The sequence below is a fragment of the Eupeodes corollae genome, chromosome 1 (genome assembly GCF_945859685.1).
Source record: "Eupeodes corollae chromosome 1, idEupCoro1.1, whole genome shotgun sequence".
Classification (NCBI taxonomy): Eukaryota; Metazoa; Arthropoda; class Insecta; order Diptera; family Syrphidae; genus Eupeodes; species Eupeodes corollae.
Window position 1 is genome coordinate 267290790 of NC_079147.1, and position 21396 is coordinate 267312185.

General features: G+C 33.9%; 1 protein-coding gene across 2 annotated transcripts; it reads right to left on the minus strand.

Annotated features, from left to right (window-relative positions):
• Positions 1 to 711: 711 nt before the first annotated feature.
• LOC129943246 (heat shock 70 kDa protein 4) lies at positions 712 to 20073 on the minus strand. 2 transcript variants are annotated; one of them, XM_056052553.1, is made up of 8 exons: positions 19916 to 20073; positions 19359 to 19595; positions 9727 to 10027; positions 9000 to 9650; positions 8415 to 8942; positions 8125 to 8223; positions 2253 to 2453; positions 712 to 2177 (listed from the first exon to the last, which is right to left on the minus strand). In XM_056052553.1, the coding sequence occupies exons 2-8, from the start codon at positions 19463 to 19465 to the stop codon at positions 1581 to 1583; spliced, it is 2484 nt and encodes an 827-aa protein (XP_055908528.1). In that variant the 5' UTR covers positions 19466 to 19595; positions 19916 to 20073; the 3' UTR covers positions 712 to 1580. The 2 variants fall into 2 exon arrangements, with proteins under 2 accessions (XP_055908528.1, XP_055908529.1); XM_056052554.1 differs by lacking the exon at positions 8125 to 8223.
• Between the last annotated feature and the right edge of the window lie 1323 nt (positions 20074 to 21396).

The window sequence follows — 21396 nt, forward strand, 5'->3', positions numbered from 1 at the left end:
AAGGAAATACGACGCGAGTCGAATTGAAAACGATTCGCCGCGAACCTCATAATCAGGCCACAGCTTTATACACATATTTTACACATGAAAAAGTTAATGCTATCTATTTTTTGGTGGCAACATTTAAAATCTTCTTGTTGGTATAAATTGTAGGTAGATATGCAAAATTTGAAACAGCTTATATTCTGCTTCTATTCAAATCTTCTTGTTGGTATAAATTGTAGGTAGATATGCAAAAATTTGAAACAACCTGTATTCTGCTTCTATTCAAATACTAGTTGACCTTAGAAATATAAACTTAGGTTTGTAGCTAAGTTCACCACTTTTTGGTACACTATTTGTTTCGATTAAACTAGGTATGCATTATTAAGTACATAAATGTGAAACCGAAGTTGTACAACCATTTTTTAAGACATTTGATTTGAATTCAAAAATTAAAACTTCGGGTCGCTTAATTCATGGAAGTGTATGCAACAAAACTCATTCGAAGCAGATCCATTCAATAAATATATAATTTATTAAAGAATTTAAAAGTAATGCCAATTTGTACACGTTGAATTTTCAAAAAGTTTTTACGACATTGGTAATAACTTTCTAAGGCCTTTGAAATTAAAACTTCTGCTTTCAATTTAAATATTCATAAAACGTCATTTCACAACATATTATCTCATTCGTTGAAATTTAACAACCTTTTAATAAGAACTACAAAAATTAACATTAAGAATTCATTCTGCCGGTTTAGTTTTATTTCACCAAAAATTTAATATTACAATTATTATTAATTTTTTGTCTGGTTTACAAAAGAAAGCCTACTAATCTCACTTTTATTATAGTGTGTTTTTATTTGTATTCTTCATCTATTTTTTTGTTTTCTTTTTTCAAGGTTTTGACAAATGCAATCGATAAAATTTAAATCATGATAAATCGATACCAATAAGAGAAAAATAAGTTTTTAAAGCCTGATACAGTTTTTGAGAGGTGAAAATTGTACTTAAGAATAGTTTTGTATATTTATTAAATAAAAACGAAGCAACTTCTCTCTTCCCGTTTCCTATATTTAAATATAAACTTCCAAGTTACAGTTACAAAAAAATAAATAAATGGTTTTTGAACTTATTAATCAAATGTTATTGGAAAAAGAATAACTAATAACAAAATATTTAATCGTATGGATTTAATGCTTATTTGCCGTTTATGTTGGATGGTGAGGGGGTAGAAATATATGATTTCAAAATATGTTTTTGTTTTTGCTGTTTATTTCTTTTTATTGTAATCATATGCGTAGCTTCATCTGTTGAACATTTATTAATGTTTCTTAAATATTTATTTATATTTTATTTAAATGTGTTTCGTATAAACTTAGTCTGCTGTACTTAATGCAATTTAATCTGCTTTTGAATTGCAGGTTTCTTTTTTGCGTTGCTCTCTAATTCGGCTGAATATTGTGAAACTAAAAACCGAAAAGATTTTTTTTTTTTTTTTGTTTATGATAGGAAATAATTATACATATATTTTAATATATATTTGCAATTATAACAGAGAATTTAATTTAGTGTATTGTTTGCTTCGTTTTGTTGTTTTTATTCAACGTCCATCGTTGAATCCTCTGGAATACTACTGTTTGTTTTAGCGTCCTCTTTTTTATCTTGGTTGGATTCACCATTTTGATGCGACTGTTCAGTCGTCTTGGTTGCTGGCGTTGGTGGTTTTGGCTTTGGGCGGTTGACGACAGAGTTAAGGCATGCGCTTAGACTGTGCGATTCGTGGCGGATTTCGCTTACTTTGACAGGACTGTCGGAGGTGCGAGGTGTTTGGGTGAATTTGGACAAAGCACTTTGTAGCCATTTCTCCGCCTTCTCTGCTGCCTCGGAAATATTTATGAATTCAGTTTCGGTAAGATGATCGTATTTGGGTGATCCCGATCGGAATTCCATGATTGCGGAACGAGCATAATCAATTGTTTTCCTTAGTTCATCGAAAGCATGTGGAGCGTTTTCGTAGTTTTGACAACGTTCCTTGATGGGGTCAGTTTGGACATGTAAGTTGTTAAGTTTTGATTGATAGGTCTCACGATCGCAGACTTCACCATCTTCATACAGCCAATCTTCAAGATCATTCAGTTGTTTGCATATAGCTTCACGATCGGTTTCGGCAACAAAACGCTCTAATGGTCCTCCCTTTAAAAAAATCCAATATATGTTTGTTAAGCAATATTTTCTTTTATTTATAGATTCTTAAGTTTATTTAGTTACCTGTAATTTGTTTCGCATATCATAAACGAACTCCTCGAGTGCATTACGTGCATCAACACGCTCTGTTTCTTTCGCATCATTTGCAATCATTCTAGATTCTTGTTGAATGTAATTTGTTAAATCAGCCAGTGAATAACCATGTGTCTTAATATCCATTGAGAGTTCAATTAATTTATTGGACCTCTTTTTCTTATCGTTACCCTAAAATAATTAACATTTTTTTTTATTATTTTTTGTATTTTTTTACATACAATTTAGAGAAAGAGAAATATTTGAATTTTTACAAAATGATAATGAAAACTATTGCACAAATGTAATTAATTGACATCAATGAATAAAGTAGGGTGTACACAAGATTTAATTGTAGTAGGAACGACTGTGTGCTTCTTTATGGAAACATATTTAAATGTTAACAAACTTTTAGGGGGAATAAATAAAAGTTCGCTTAGCCAATAAATTACTAATATTATTTTTTGATTAAGTTTAAGAATGCTAATTAAAAAGTCTATTAAAGCGCATTCAATTCTAAGTTGCAACATGGTCTGTGAAGGGTGCTTAGTAATAAGGCACGCCGATCCCTAAGCCCTTCTAGAGAATTCTAAAAGATAATTATTGGCTCGTATATGAGAAAAAAAGATTCTGGACACTTTACAATCATGAACTTTACGAAAAGAACCAAGAAATAAAATACGTAAATAGTTTTCTAATAAGATGTTTCCTTAAACTTCTAATATCAATCAATTATTGTTTAGTACATAGTAAAGAAAACGATATAAGCCAAATGGCCAACAGGTGTACGGTTGCAGCACCATATCCTTTTCATGAAATTTTACAATACCAATACATTTGCGACCGTATGTCCATGATAACCTCAAAAATTCCGTCGTTAAGGTCTTTAATCGATCGTTTCAACCAGAAAACCCAATCGTGTTTGCTGACTGAGAAAAGCTTTGTATGGTCTAAAGCAGTCTGGTCGGGAGTGGAATGCAAAGCTGGACGAGGTTCTGAAAAGGCTGGGATTTAATCAAATTGAAGCTGATCGTTCTGTATACACAATGAATAATAAAAACAGAATTAATATCATCGCAGTTTATGTGGACGACATACTTCTTGCATGGTCCGATGAAGGGGAACTTTTGTCAATTAAAAATAAAATAAAACAGGAATTTGAAGTGTTTTACAAAGGGAAGGTAGGAGTTTTCTTGGGCATGCAGTTTAAGCAGAACCAGCAGCGAAACTATGTTAGCAGAAGTCGAAAGAAGGCTATTTCATCATTGCTGGAGACTTACCAAATGCAAGACTGTTAAGCGAGGAGTACACCTTTAGACCCAGGTCAGAAATTTTCAAAATGTTAAACATGCCAGAGCTATGAATTGGCAGATAAAAAAGGAGTATGAAAGGCTGCTTGGGTCGTTGATGTACATTGGGCATGCAACGCGACCAGACATCTTACATTCCCTTAATAAGCTGTCACAATTTAATCAAAATCCTCATGAAGTTCATTATGATGGCAGCTAAGCATATTATCAGGTACTTGTAAAATACAATCAACCATGTTTTGTCTTGTCGCAAACTAGGCAAATTACTTTGTCCGATTCCTTTGACAGACGTTCAAACACTGGCTATGTGTTCAAACTCAATGTTGGTTCAATCTCATGGTCAACAAAGAAGCAACCGACAGTGGCACTGTCAAGTGCAGAGGCAGAATACATTGCTTTGACTTCTGCAGCAAAACAAACGGTGTACTTGCGTGGGTTGATTTTGGAGATGGACTTTAAGATCATTGTCAGCAGTCCCACAACCATCTTTTGTGATAACCAAAAAGCGCAGCATCTTGTTAAAAATCCTGTATCATTAACGCAGTATATGAGGGAAATATACAAACGATCGGAGATAGAACTGGACTATATACCTACTGAGGATATGACGGCAGACATTCTTTATTTTATTAAAATCAAAATCTTGAAAATTGTAATCAAAATTTTATCTCTAATTAGTTACCGCATTGCGGGATAGTTTGTTCGATAAAAAAATGGATTTTCTTTTTATATTAATTCATTAACTAATTTGTAAACTTGCTTCAAATTTTTACTCATTACTGTAATGTTTATAATTTTCCTAACATTAAGTTAAAGGTTACTGGATTATTATTGTTATTATGTACCTACTTTATATAATCATGACATAATACTTATAGTTTTTAGTCTCGCGATATTCTCTTAATTAAACACTTCACGAAGAATTACCTACTTTGTTTTATTTTCCCTAACAAAAGCACTATCATAACGGAAAGCCAAAACAAGGAGGAGGTCCTTTTCCTATCGAGACTCCAACAACCTCTTAGTAAGAACTATGATAGGTCCTTATCAGTGAGACACGATTGATCAAATATACACATTACGGCAGATCTTGCAAAAAAAATCCAGTAACTTCAAATCGATACCCACCATCTCTTTTTCGATTTTAAGGCCGCGTATGACATCATCTGTAGGGAAGAGTTCTACAGAGCAAAGTCTAGTTTTGTAATCCCTGTCGAACTGATCCGTTTGTGCAGAACGATGATGGAGAATTAACTTTGCTCTATCAAGGTCGGAAAAGATCTCACCGATGCATTTGATGCCAAAAAAAGGTTTAAGACAAGGCGATGCATTGTCATGCTACTTGTTAAACGTTCCACATCACAATCACAATCTTCCAAAGGTCCATCCATTACTCCGATGAGCCGATGATATTGACATATTTGGAAGATCTGACACTGGAAACAACTAGCTAGGCACCGAGCTGGCCGGAGACGCATACTGGTTGATACCCGGGTTCGCCCGAACTGTAACGCCACCTTAAGTGAGTAAATAAAGCACTAGCACGAACAAAATCTTAAGGTGTTAAATAACCCCCAAAAACTGGAACAAACAGTAACACGTTGAGGATTAATAGACATTAAATGCAAAAATTCTGGTTATCAACGCAGCCTCCCAATAGAAAATGGGCCTCTCGTCCATGAAATTGAGTTTTCAGTTAAAATCCGTCAGATCAGATGAAAACTGTTTTCATTTAATCATCAAAAAGATAAACAAAGCCGATGAGAATCACCACTTAATTGTTCTCAAATCAAACATAAACATCAACTTGGTCAAAATTATAAATCATTGATAATCGTCAAAACGATAGCGTTTGTACTATTGCTAAGTAGGTATCAAATCAAATGGGGTGGCGCAACAGTCCGTTGTGAACCAGGGCCTAGTGACTAACTCTCGACCATTCCTGTGTGCGAGTACTGTTTTCAGGAATGGCAGGGACTTACAATTTTAGGCCGAATCCGAACGACTAGTTTGAGAAAGCACTTTTTCATGACAAGTATTATTCTTGAAGGATTTGTCAATTCATCGCAAGAGGTAGTACCCGCGAAAATTATTTTTTTTTTTTTAATTAAGGTGGCACAGGCAGGGATTAAACCCAAGACCCCTTGCATGACAGTCCAACGCACTACCCATCATGCCACGGGTACTACCTAAGTAGGTATCGTCTGCTATTAATTTAAATTGATAACTAAGCAAATTGAAGTAACAAATTTTCAGTGTAGTTTAGTTTTGTTACAAAATGAAAATAAAAACTCGAAAAAAAAAAACAATTAATTCGGTTACGATGAAAATTAAGAGATGAACCGGATCGTTTATCTATTCTAACTCGTATTTAAGCATTGTAATCTCTCTTAATTGTTGTTAAATAAATAAAACAATTGTAGTTTTGGAATTGCAAAAGAGGACTTTATATATGTTCCCTGTGGATAAAATGGAGTCTTCACTTCCTTCCCTTGGACAAAATTGGGTTTATTACTGCAGCTGATTGACAAAAATATCAGACATTGAACAAACATTTTGATGTTATAGTTTTATCTTCGGCGGCAAAAAATGAAAACACAGAAAGTGAAAATAACAATAAAAACTACAAAATAGTTGACATTTTTATTAATAATACTTTTTTTTGCAAATTTTCAAAACGATAGTGATAAAGTTACGTGAAGCAAATTATTGACGATGGAAATTACGGAATGACTCCCCTTCATCTTCCTCATTGGAATATGTGGTCGAATGAAACTAAGATCAATTTGGTTTGTTTCGAAGGGAAAATGTATGTCTCTGGTGTAGGTCTAGTATTTTAGATCAAAGATAAGATGTGCGCTATGCATAGCGTCCACGTCTTATATTTAGCCATGCTTCCATTTACTGAAGAGGATATGCCTTATAAATGGAAGTTAATGCCGCATAATGACCCGAAGCATTCCTCCAAATTACCCAAAATATAGTTTCAACAAAACAAAATCAATGTTATGGAATAGCCATCGAAACCCCCCCACCTAAGCCCAATTGAGCACTTCTGGGCGATCATAAAGCGAAGGATTGGAGATTAAAAAGTTAAAAATAAAGACGAGTTGTGTTTAAAAATTCAGAGAGAAAAGTAGCTATTCTTTCGTTAAAAATATTTCTTATCCGTTTCTAATATCGAACTCTACAGTAAAAGCTTATTGCATTTGATACACTACTTTTACACTACTGTTGGCTAAGAAGGTGCTTGAAGATTATTCAAAAGTAATTTATATTTGCGAACTGCGTCTAAAACATTTTCAACAATTTTAACAATTTCAATGCTTTGATGAAGCATGGAACCATACATTTTTAGCCATGGCAGTGTTTCCGGAAAAAACGATCGCGGCCGAATTAGCGGATTATTTAAAATAAAATAGCTCATATGAAAACCTTTTACATTGTAGACATAACCCTCGCGAGCATGAGCAATGGAGGGACTTGTTGTATTAGGGCAGGATCTGACAAAAGCTGAGAATTTTTATAATATAACTTCACTTTCCGAACCAAAAAGTATGTATTTCACTTAAAATATTACCCATAAAGAAGCAACATAATATACATTTAAAATTAATCAAGAAATACTTATATAAAAAGAATCCAGCTCCGAAATACCCACCCCAAATGGATCCACTTAACAAAAAAAAAAGAAAAAAAAAAAACAAAAACTGTTTCTTAAAAATGCCAATCAGCCCTTCACCAATTAGGAAGTTTCCAAAGTTTGCTGACAACAAAGCAAACCATTTTACTAAAAAAATTAATATATTAGTTAACAAATTAAGCAATGTAGTGCTCGTTAAACAATGTTTTTTTAATATAAGTTTTATTTTTCCATAAATTATTAAGTATTCATAAAAAAAAAAACCAACAAGGTAAAAGGGATACGATAATCATAGAAAACAAAAAGAAACAACATGAGGCTCTCTAGAAAACTATACAATCTTTTAGTATTTTAATATAAAATAAATATTTGGCATTTGTATAGTTTTTAATATTTTTTTGTTTGAAATGTAAGCAAGATTTATTCTGAATATATAAACACAATGTAAATTTGTAAAACTTTTGTGGAGCACACAGGGTAGGCACATGAGCGGTCTTCTTTTCTTTTGTTTCTGTGTTTAATTTTCATTTTTTTTTTTAAATTATTTAAATCCATTGAAAAAACAACAATCCAATTCTAAGTTATTTGAATTAAAAAAAAAATCAAAACTTGTTCGAAAATTTTCACAGGGAAGGAAAATAAACACAAAAATAATTTAATGACAGAAAAATTCAAGATGAGAAATCGATTTTGTTTTGCTCTCTTATTTCTTTTTTACTTCTCCTTATCGTAGCATTTTTGTATGCTTTTTCTTTTTATATTGTTACTTAGGACAATTTCCTTTAGAAGCCAAAAAACAAAAACAACAAAAATCTTAAAACGTTGATATATAAGATGGCAAAATTAGTTTAATTTCATTCACTTGCTTTTTTCTGCATCTTTGTTTTTTTTTTTATCTATGCACACGTACCGAAGTAAACCATCCCTTGACCCGCTGGGCCCACCCTTGTCCTCCTGGTGATGAGGCTGTTGGCGAATCTCTACTACCATCATCATTTTCATAACATTCCTACACAACAATGACAATAACACACAATAGTATACATAATGTTGTTTTCAGTTATTTGCCTTTTTGAAAATCAGTTATTTTACTGTATTCTTATAATTTTTTTGTAACAGAAGCTCTTTGAAATCAAGCATTCAAAATAAAACAAAAGTAAAGAAGATTTTGACAGTCAAATGTAATGCTGAAGCACTTACCTCCTGAGAGACTTCCATGGGCTCACCAGTAGCCGAAGTTGGGGCAGCTTGTTCGCCGGATTGTTGTTCGTCGCCAGCAGATTGTGACTCATCGATTTCTTTTTTGTCAACGAGAGATGCGCTTGAGATCAACACGATACCATGGTGATTGATGCGTACTTTGACTTTGACTTCTTGTAATTCGCCCTTTTCGTTGGGCTTCACATCCTTAATTAGCCACTTACCGATAATCGAATCGGGGTATGGGACGGGTTGGGCGTATTGAATGGTCATGTTGAATGGCTCCTTTCGGTTGAGGGTAAGCATTCGGCTGAATGGAGCAGCATGGAAAGCGGGGAAAACTTCGATTTCTCCGCCAGTAAGAGAGCCCTCTGGTTCCCAGATAACTTTGACAGCGTAGTTCTGGATGTCAGTTACACCGAATTCTCGTACACGTACGGCTGGGGACATGATAGCGCATTGAAGGGCCGCTCCACGAGATACAGACTCATCTTGGTTCAAAGTTGTACAAGCAGGCTTGCCAAAGGTCTATAAAACAACAACTTAGTAGTTTATAAAATAAATCAAAAGACTCATTTTTAATACCTGTTCAATTAATGCCTTAATCGATGGAATACGTGAGCTTCCACCAACAATTTCAACTGAATGAATTTCATCAGATGACAATTTTGATTCCTGCAAACATCTTCTCAATGTCAAATCGACACGCTCAAACAAATGAGCACATAGCTCCTCCATTGTTGATCGTTGCATGCTTGAATGTACATCGACATCATTCATGAAACATTCAATGTTCAATGGCAGTTTAGTACTGTTTGCAGACATTTGCTTCTTCATCTTCTCAATTTCTGTTATCAATCGCAAATATGCCCTGGCATTAGTCTTTGCGTTCAATTTGTATTTCTCTTGGAATTCTTGAGCGAAATGATCAGCAAGGACATAATCAAAGTCCCGCCCACCAATTTGTTCCCATGTACTAGAGAGCATCTTTAGTTTGCCCTTAGTAAATGCACAAACACTGACCTGCAGTGCTGAGTGACCACAATCAACGAACACAACATTGCGTGGCTTATCTTCGGGGAGATCTTGCTTGTAAAAACCATAAGACAAAGCCGTTGCTGTTGTTTCGTTCATCAAACGGAGCACATTGAGACCGGCAATACTAGCTGCATCTAGCAATGCCTTACGCTCGGCGTTTGTATAATAAATAGGGCAAGCTATTACACAATCGTTCACCTACAAACATAAATTGATGGTTGATTTTTATTAATAATTATAAGAGAATAATATTAAAAATTTGTTTTGTCCTTACCTGAGCCTGCAATGCACTAGTGGATGTTTCCTTTAGTTTTGTAAATAACATTGCAGTTAATTGCTCGGGCGAGAAAAGTTGATCCTGGTCAAGATAGTTGACACGAATGCCAATGCCGCCATCTGGTCGTTGTTCTACTTTATATGGAATGGAAGTAAGTTCACGTTGTACATGTGGATCGTTGAATTTACGCCCCAATAAACGCTTGAATCCACTAACTGTGTTTTTCATGTTTGTGACTTGTTGGTTTTTGGCTGCAACACCAATGATACGTTTCTTTCCATCGAAGGCTACACATGATCTAGAAAAATCAAAGAAAAAAAAAAGTTTTAAAACAAAATACAACAAAAAGAAAAGTGTTACTTTCAATCAGTAAGTTTTTTAATTAACAATAAATTGCCTCTACCTCTACCATATGGTTCAATTCTTGTTGTTCAAGTATTAATATCAGCGCGAAGACCATAGATAGACATTGTGGGAATTTTCGTTTTTTTATCGATTCTCATTAAACCTACAGGTGCGATGTTGTGGTGATGCTATTACCGGCAAAATACAAAATTACGTCATTGCTTCTTCTCATGCATGAAAGTAGTAACTAAACCAAATTCCAAATTTGGTACATGGGAGCTACGAGTGGAGTTAACCAGACAACATTTTTTTCTGTTTTGCGTTTGTGATTCTGGCAAAATGTCAAAAAGACAGCCGCAACTTCTTCAACTTTTTTCATGAATATAATAATTATTATTTGGTATTTCATGAGAAATAAAAATGTAATGTTTGATGCAAATCAATCAATTATTATATAAATAGAATATGTGTCTATTTGTGGCAGTAATAAAGACCAAACATGCTTGCAATCAAAAGACCGCCCACTTCCACTAGAAAATATAATTTAAAGAACAACGTAGATCCTCAATACTCAAGAGCTACATTCACATTACCTACAAATATCTTTATAAATTAATGTTAAGAGTTTATTTTTAGTTTTTTATTTATTAGAATTATTTATTTGGCGATTTTTTTCTTAGCAGGTCGTTCACTAATTTTTCTGAGTCATTTCCACACATCGAAAAGAATTATTAATTTTATTACAGCCGGTTTAATTTAAATCGAATTGAAAATAAATATTAACTTATTTTTAAGTGTTGATGATATGATTGCGTGACGTGATTTGTGTTGAACTTATAATTAATTTATATGAACAATGTTGGATTATTGTTATTGCGTCTTGAGAGCTTTTATTAACTACAATCCTCAACACAACGAACTGACACTGTGACATTTTTGTATTGAGCTTATTCCTTAAGAATACAGTTAAAAAGTTATGAACTAATCGATTAGGAATATACAAGACTTTCAAGTTTTGAGTGCATTTTTGGTTATTGCCACTTTTCACCGCGGCGCCGAGTACTTGAGACACATACCGAGGTTGATGATGCAAATTTATATCGAATACTTTTGGCGAATTATATTTATAAAATAATCTTTTATATTTCGTAGATACGATGTTGCTTTGTTGTTCATTTGATTGGTTTTAAGTTCATTAAAAATTGGTATATTGGCATTTCTTCCCAGTATTCTCATTTGGACTTATCACTTAGAGTGAGAAAACTTTGTTAATGAGCAACTTTTACTTAATTATTTTTAGGTCATCTATAGAAGTTTTTGTTGGCAAATCTTAATGTGAACAATTCCAACAAGAAACAAAATACTCTTAACCTTAAAAGCGGGAAAAGGAGACCACAGGCCCAGGATGATTTTTTTACATTAAGGAGATTTTTATATGAGTGCGTCAAAAAAATTAATCTTGCAGCGTTATAAAGAAGAAAAATGCACAATTTTTTCAGTACCATAACGAACCATGAATTCGGCGATACGTACACGAATAAATCTTACTAGACGCTATTATAATTAGAGATGAACTTATTTTCACCAAATATCGACGTAAATAAACAAACAACCCCTACGTGATTCAAAAGAAACCCTTTTACTCGCTGTAGGTTACCGTTTGGATGGGAGCGTGGGGTGTTATCAGTCGTTATTTTTTCGATAGAACGTTAAGAGATTGTAAAGCCGGAATTGGTTTGAAGGAGGTAATTTAAACACATTTGCTTTCAGCAAGATAATGCAACTTGTCTTATCGCAGCCAACACCTTTTGTGGTTTACGCAAAGTATTTAGCAGCCAATTAATTTCAAGTAGAAATCGTATGGCTGCCGATATCGTTTGATTTATCCGTTTGCGAACAAAATTGTTCTTCTTTTTCCTTTTCAACGACGGAAGATTGGCTTTTCTAGATGAATTAGGAGTTGAGTAATGACTTTTTAAAATACTTCCCATTTCTCTGACTCACCCTGTGCATAAACGTACATACATATGCAATATTTGCATATTTATGTATGTTTGTAAGAAAATTGTTAACTTATCCATAACTAGCTGACCTTTTCTTATTACTCAGTAGAAAGGAGATTATGTAAAGAAATGAAAACTCAAAGGTCACAAAGAGTCAAAGTTCATTGAATAATTGAAAACCTTCTCAAATGCGCTTTGGTCAATATTTAAATCAAAGAAAAGATACGAGCATATAAAGCCTTTGTTATACTTATCATGAATTTGATTCAGAGATTCCAAGAATTCAATTACTTATGATATTGTAAAAACTATTTGAAAATTCAAGCAATAAAATGTATGTTGACAATTCAAATAGGTAACTGCTATTTGTATAATTTTAAGGTCATTAGTTTTATACATATTTCATAGAGCGAGTACCTTTATACGGGGCCCTATTGCTGATCAGTCACTGTTGACTGATTTTAGTTTTGATACAACGTACATATAATGGCTTATATGAATCGGTAAAGTGCATTCACGGATATCCGGCTTCAGGTTAACGAAAAACTTAAATAGTTTGATATTTAATTTTCAATTTTATTTTCAACTTGCATCTCTTAAACACAAATCACCTGTGACTTATTTGAGGTACAAAAGCGGTTTACCAGACTGAACATTTGGTGACTTTGATGCGGGTTATTTAAAAAAAAAGATCACTCGGGTGGAAAGTACTCAATTAAAGAGTTTATGAATATTTCTTTTAGATGGATATTATTTAAAAGGCAAGATGGTCAGTGCGCTTTAGTGCCATGCCAGAGGTCTTGGGTTCAATCCCTGGCTGTGCCATCTAAAGTTTTTTTTTAACGGGTAGTGCCTCTTATGAAGAATTGACAAATACTCTAAAGTAATTCTTGTCATGAAAAGTGCTTTCTCAAATTAGCCAAGTTAGCTTAAAACTGTAGGTCCCCCTCTATCCCTGATAACATAACTCGCACACAGTTATGGTTGAGAGTTATAAGTCACTAGGCCCTAGTTCTCAACGGATTGTTGTATTTATTTTGATATTCGAAAGGGAATATCAATGAACAATTATTCTGATTGTTTGCACTTTGCTGATTCACAGTCGTTGATGCAAAAACCTTACTGGTGGCCATTAAGTGACTGATAAAATTAATTAGCTTTTCCAAAACCTTAGAAAAAAGTTATTTAGGCACTAAAATAGTACAATTAGAGAGGGAAAGGAATTTGTCTTTTTTGCGTAAAGAAAGTGACCTAAAGAGTAGGACAGGTGAAAAAGCTTACGAATTAGTTTTGCTTCTGTTACAAAAACAGCTCTTTAGAACCATTACGATGGTACCATCGCGGATCTGTCGAATATGGACATTGCATACATTCCTTGTTAGTTTAAACCTTTGTACAGTTATCCTAAATGCGGTTGGCTTTATAACAAACAACCTCTATACATAAAAAATCATACCATTAGTTGTAGTTGAGTCTGATCCATTTCTTATTCCCTTAAGAAACAAACTTGTGATCATTAATTAGCACTGGAGTCAACGTCACTAATGATTAACCATAGTAGAGCAAAGTAAAGATATTTCTTGTTTTGACATCGAAAGTTAGAAAATAGTTAAATTTACTAAGAGAAAGGGAACAAGGGAAGAGTCAGATGTTTAAACTTGGAAACAACATCTTCTCCCGACAAATACAGTGATGCTAAAAACATTTGGTTTTTTTTTGGTATAATGCCTTCCATAATATCAACTAGGAAAAATCAAACTAAATTTGTTGTTTGTATTTATTTCAAAAACATATTGGTATACTTTATAATTACTTTAAAAAAATAATGATCGGATGGTAAACAAAAAAAATAAATATGATGTAGATATATAAATTTACCCCATTGCATTCCTGCTTAAAACTAACAGGATTTCATGCAAAACTTGGAGTCTTAATGTTTGGGTGACGGTTTTTCTTGTCATTTGGATAACACAATTAATTAAAAAAAAAACTAAGCAGGTTTTGAGCTCTAAATAACAATTAACTCGATTAAAAAAATGGTTAAAACACTTCACACAAACGCTATTCGTTATAATGTGTTAGAAAAGTATCAAGACGGTACAAAACAAAATTTAATCGCTAAATTGCTGAAAATTCCAATTTAACGATTTGACATTATCAAAAAGATTAGAAGCGGAAAATCTGTAGAAGCGAAACATCGTGGTGGACGCCCTCTCAAAACAACAGCTAAAACACATAAGGAATTTTGTTTCAATGACCCTTTTGCGTCCTCGAAAAACATCTGTGAGGATCTAAATTTATTTATACCGCCATCTACGGTAACTAGTCGTTTAAGGAAATGCGGTCGGACCAGAAAAAAGCCACTACTTACTGAAAAACATCGTAAAAAAAGGTAAAATATGATAGGTGTATCAGAAAGACTTTTAATTTCTTAATTAAAATATTTAATCAAGGTTGAATTTGCAAAAAATAATCTGAACTGGACTATAAGCAAATGGAAAAGTGTGCTTTTCAGTGATGAAAGTAAATTCAACATATTTTACTCTGATGGTAGAATGACAGTAAGGCGCTCGAAAGGAACACGTTTAAAGCCAGCAAATGTACTCCCTACGGTTAAGCACGGTGGTGCCTCGGTGCTCGTCTGAGGTTGCTTTTCCGGTGCAGGTGTTGGTCCAATACATCAAATTGCAGGAATTATGGACAGTTTTCGATATAGGAATTTTTCGCAGTCAACAATGCTACCATATGCTGAAGAGAAAATGCCTTTGCGTTGGGGTTTTCAGCAGGATAATGATCCAAAAGAGTGGTTTGCAACAAAAAATATTTGTGTCTTAAAGTGGCCGTTCCAATCTCCCGATTTATACCTCATCCAATATTTGTGGACAGTTTTAAAAAGGAGGGTTGGAAAGAGAACGCACACTTCAACAAGCTCTCTTTTTCCAGCTTTGAAGAATGAGTGGGCGAACATTCCTGCCTCTATAATCGACAATTTTATATCAATACCTCATCGATGCCAAGAAGTTATTAAAAATAAAGGTTACTGGACAAAATATTCATTTTTAAGATTTAGTGACAAAAATCCGGTTAGTTTTTAGCAGACGAATTTCTGAATAATTTTTTGTTACCATCATTTATTGTGTGGATTATTTTAACTTGTTTTAATGTTTGTATGATCTTATTACGTTATAGAAAATACAAAAAAAAAATTGTACATTCTTGGCTACCAAAACATGGATTAAAAAACTTTACCAAAAAAATCCGGAATGTTTCTAGCACCACTGTATGTGCTGCTGTGCAGCTGTATCCTCGATGCACCCATTTAAAATTGCATTTTGGAAGATAGTACAAATACTGTATGCTTAAGTGTAAATAGTTGAAGTAAAAAAACAGGCTCATGTTGTATTAATCGTAAAATACCATCTTATGGAGGAAGGAAAGTAAAATTGTTTTGTATGACGGCTATTTTTTTTTATAATAAGCGCACACTCAAGGGGATATATTATTTATTTATTTATTTTTATTTATTTATTCGGTGCACATTGGTTTTGAATTCCTGAATATTGCAATAGCTGGGAAAGACAGAGTGTGGCAAGGCATTCCACATTGGCATAGTACGGCTAAAGAACGAATCTCTGTACTTGACAGTACGACCGAAGATCGGCTCGAGGGTATATTGATGAGCATTCCTAGAAGCGCGAGTATTACGGTTGAACTGTTTAAGGGGAGGAATGCAACTCGCTATTTCTCTAGAGCATAAACCATTAAAATAACGGTAAAACAGGGTGAGACAAGAAACATTTCGGCGATGTTCAAGTGACGTAAATGATCTTATGATGGTAATATCACCAATCAATCTAAATGCTCTACGTTCAATACTATCCAAGAGGCTTAAGTAAGTCGTAGGAGCACCGGCCCAGATATGGGAGTTATACTCAAGCTTTGGACGTATATAAGTCTTGTAAATAACAGCCAGATCAGAGGGGGAGAAAAACTTCTTGCATCGCCTTAAAAAACCCAAACATCTTACGGCATTTTTGATGACATCGCGTATGTGATCGTTCCACAAAAGGTGGTTGGTGAAACACATACCAAGAATATCCAGATGTTCAGTTTCCTCGATGCAAGTGCCACTCATCGGGGGTATGTTACGCTTTAACGACAGGAGACAGCATTGAGTTTTCGAAGCATTAAATTCCACGCGGTTTCTTATTCCCCATTGTACAATGCTGTTTGGGTCGGAATTTAATGAGCTTATCATATTTTGTCGTTGCAGTTCCACATCCGAAGAAGAGGGGTGTGAATCTGAAAACGAATATGAAAAGCTAAGAGTACTATCGTCAGCGAAACAATGTATTGAATTAGATGTTGCAGACATTAGATCATTAATAAAAATGAGAAAGAGTGTTGGAGATAGAACAGAGCCCTGGGGCACACCAGCATTTATTTTGTGGTTTTCAGACTTGAATCCATCCAATACAACTTGTATTGAACGATTCGAAAGGTAATTACTAATCCAATGAAGGAGGGATTCATGCAAACCGAAAGCACGCATTTTCGATAAGAGAGCCTGATGCCAAACCCTATCAAATGCTTTTGAAATATCTAGTGCAATAATCTTACTTTCTCCAAAACTAGGTAAAGATTTGTTCCACTGTTCGGTGAGATGAACCATGAGATCACCAGTGGACCTATTGCTACGAAAGCCATACTGTCGGTCATTAAGAAGCTTCCGTTCTTCAAGATATTTCTTGAGCTGATAATTAATCAGCGTTTCCATTACCTTGGAAAGAAGGGACGTAAGTGCAATCGGTCGATAATTAGACGGTGAGGAAGATTCGCCTTTTTTGGGAATAGGCTGGACAAATGCGGTTTTCCATCCGCTCGGAACGAGACCTGAGAAGTAGGACAGATGAAAAAGCTTACGCAGTGGTTTTGCCAGCGATGAAGAACACCTCTTCAGAACAATAGCAGGGATACCATCCGGACCAGCAGATTTGTGTATGTTAAGATCTTTTAGGACTCTCGCTGCAGTACGAGTGATTTGCGAAAAAAGATTTGCCCCATAGAATCATTAACTTGCTCAAGTACAGGCGGAGTCATAACACTCATTGGCAGAGTTGAATTGGCGGCGAACTGCCTAGCAAAGAGATTTGCTTTCTCTAAAGAGCTAACAAATGGAGTGTCATTCACAACGAGCGTAGGAACCGAGGAAGAGGAAGAATTCCTCATATTTTTTACAAATGACCAAAAATTTTTACTGCCTTTGGGACATTGCAGTATTTTTTGCCGTAATTGTTGGTCATGTAAAAATTTGGTCCGTCGAATATGGGCGTTGCATGCCTTCCTGGCTTGCTTGAACTTATTCCGGTTTTCCTCAGTTGGATTGGCTTTAAAACAACCGAAACTTACCTTCTTAACCCTAATAACCTCTTTTCAGCTCGCATCGAACCATGCGTTTTCCTTAGGTCTGATGCTTTTAACCCTATTCGGGATAAAAGTTCTCATTCCCAGGAGAATCAAACTTGTGATCATATCAGCGCTGGCGTCAACGTCACTATCGAGGAAGCATAGTGACCAGTTAAAGATCCTGAAGTAATTGTTGAGACCGTCCCAGTTGGCTATGGGTTCCGTAAATATGTGCAATGAGCACGAGACTCCTTAATTACCTAATTTCAACTTAACCAACTTGTAACCGCAGTGTAAAATTTCATTGGCCCATGTTTCATTCACATAGAGTTGTCAAACTTACTTGAGGGTCCATATCCAAATACCTTCAAGTTTTCTTATAATTAGAATTTTTTTAGTTTTAAAAATTTGAATGACCAGTGCCATTTTGAAATAGGTAGGTAGTATGATGTTTTATTTTTGAAGAGAAAAGTACAATTTTATAGATCTATGAATAATGATAAAAGAAATTCTTATGCTTAAAATTTTGATGTCCGAGAATTGAGACATTAAGATTCATCATAGCAGGGATACCTTAAAATCTCAGCTGAATTTGAAAAGGGATTTGCTTTGCAGAACCTTGCCTTGTTACTCTTAACTCTTAGAGAACAACTGTTTTTATTATTTAATTGAAAAATGCAGTTTTATGCATTAGACTCATTGAAACTAGAACTAAACGGAACTATCGTTGCAAATAATTAGAATTAATAAATTAAATTTTGCCGTCATCCACAAGACCAATTAATACGACAAATGAGTAAAAGTGTTGAGCTTTTAAATGGAATTACGATAATGTACTTTGTACTTATGAAAACATACAATGATTTATATTTTAGTTTACTATTTCAAGAAACTAGTTTTCCTTTTGTAAATTTAAATTAACATAATCATATGACTTAAAATAGCAATCCAAAGAAATAAGGTCAAAAAGTTAAACCAACAACATTTACCTATTTTTCATCTCATCCCATCCCTTACCAATATAAAAATGATTGAAAACAATAATTCAGTTTAAGATGTTTTATTACCTTACTTACTAGAGATAGAGCTCTTTTCATAAAGCATTTGTTGAGAGAAAATAAATACAATAAGACAGGAACAGAATTAAAACAAAAAAATCAACGCAGCAACAAACATGACGATGAAATCACATCTAGAAACTTCTTTTTCCACGCCATACCGATACCACCATACCACATTGGGTGAGAGTGAGAAAGCTCTTATCGTCCAACATATGTTTGCCCACGAAAAGAGCAGAATAGAAAATCAATAAGCACGTAAAAAGAGTAAAGACCAGCACCAGGCAGAAGCACCTGCCTGCCTGCTGCCTACCTCCTGCCTGGTTCGCTGCACACCTTCTATACCATATATAATATTTACACATAGTAGTTAGTTAAAGAAAAAGCAATAGGTAATCCCAATTAGACTCCAAGGTGACACAAAACACAAACTCCTTCAGTGTTTTTGTTTTAATAAAATAAAAGGTTTGACTTTGATCAAAATCTAAAAAATGTGTCTCTTTAGCAATAAAATTAAGACACCTTTTTGTAGGTTAGGTTAGAAGAACGCGTTCAATTCGTGCTGTCTCATTGAAGCATCAGGGCAATTTTGCGGTTACAAACTTTTTTTTTGTATATTATTTCTCGAATAAGTAGGAAAAAAGGGCCCCGCTTAGTGTTCCCATGTGGTGGAGGTTATGAAAGCACGATAAGCCAATAGTCGATCAAAACTAACACGAGGTCTTCTACTATTAGAAAAATGTTCTCAATTGATATGTTTAAGTTATGAATTAATTAAAGGACGAGTATGTATGTACTTCTATTGTAATTTACTTACGGCGTTGCTCGTAAACTGTAGTCATTGGCCAACGTTTCTATTCCTCCAGCTTTTGCAGCCGCAACATAGCACGACTCATTGCCAAAATCGATTCCAATCACAGACATTTTATTAGGCAATCGTTTCTTTACACACTTCTTTTATTTTTTTTATTTTCAGTAGGTTGTCTTTACTTGTTTTTTTCTTTTCCTATAACGTTGTAGCAAGTGTCCTTATTAGCTGTTATTCTAATCAAGCCTGGAAAAAGGGTGAATTTTCTAGAATAATCACTTTTTTCACACTTATCTTTCAACTGATTAAAAAAAAAATATGTAAGAAAAAGGGAAACACGAATAATCGTCTCACGGAAAAAGTAGAGTAGTCCCCACTATTGTAAAATTACACTAAAATAATATATGACCAATCGAGAATTTAAAAAGAAATGTATTACTCTGTAATTATGGGAGGTTGGAAAATTTATGATTAAAGATTTTTCGTTTTCCCCTTTTTTTAACAAATGAAAATGTGTAATTTTTCCAAGTTCACTTCAATTATGATTGAAATAAAAAGAGGCAAACCTTTTTTCTTTACTTTTCTAACAATGAAATTATTTTTTTCACAAATTTAATTGCAAGTTAAGAAAAATAGGAGAATAAAATCGACCTCGACGTTCTTGATTTATCTTTTCTTGAGCGCGTTTCAATTTCAACTGAACGAACAACGGCAAAGACACGATACACGAAAAAAAGGTAACACAATTTTTGCACCATACTGCGATTGTTCAAGTGCGAAAAGGACAACATAATATTTGTTTCTGCAATGTAGGTGGCGCAAATGGTGGAAGAGAGAGAATTTTATTTTTAACGAAAGACAGTGCTTCCAGTAATTTCTTTTTAAATTAAAAATTAATAAGAAATTTACATTAGGGATGTTTTTTTTCAAAATAACTCGAACACAAGCTTATGATACTTGAGTTTTCATAAAAAGGGATATATAACGTACTTTACGGCTTTGAAGTACTTTTCTTAGGGGGACATATATTACCGCAGCATGAATTTCCTTCTGATTTTTTTCTACAGTTAGGTGGTGATTTCTATAGAACGTGTTTTAAATATTAAGGCAAGGAAACAACTTTAAGTCATAGAAAAAAATATTTTCTTTTTCGAACTTAACTCTACTTTTTTTGTGTTTCATTTTTTGATCCTAAAACAAGATTTTTTTATTGGTAGCATGGCGTACTAACAGCTAGGTATGTAAGGGGGGGCATGCTGCTGAAAATTAATTAAAAATATAAATAAATGTTTCCTCTATCTATCAAATAAAAAAAACGCGAGTCGAAATTCGTGCTGCAGCGGATGGAAGTTGAGCCCTTTTCTTAAAGTGCTTCTTGATTTTTTGTTACTATTCACGTTTGTGATTAGGAACAAATAATACAAAGTGCCACCGTTTATATTTTTTGCATTAACTTAGATATGTAATTTTGATTTAACAGTCAATTTCATATAATTTTTTGTGCTACCAACTTGTGTGAGGTTAAACCACATGTATGTAAATACTTATTTTCCAATAAAAGGTTTCACTCTGAAGTGCCTATTCATTATTTAGCCAGTTGTTAATTTTGGGACTATCATATTTTGACAAAATGTTTAAACCTAAAAAAAAATGTTGCATTCATCTCGAACTACTTTCTCGACTGGTAAAAGTGAGCTGTCGAAATCTAGTTCGCTGCTCAATACCAACTTAGAATATTGCTCAAATAGGCACTAGTTTTGATGTGTCGATTCCTCGATGATTCTTGCCTATTGCACAAAATAGAAACAAACTATGTTTTCAAAGTAAATGTATCAAATTTATCAATCACCAACATTAATATCTTATTGATGTAGCCTATTTTTAACATAGCTGCTAAATAAGTAAGCAGAATTGACACATTTAGGGCTCAGAAAGTACAACAATTTTTCAATGGTAATGGCATACCTTTCTCTTTACAATATAATAAACATCAATTGATGACTTTAAAAAACATACTCGTTTTTAAAATAATAAAATTCCTAAAGTC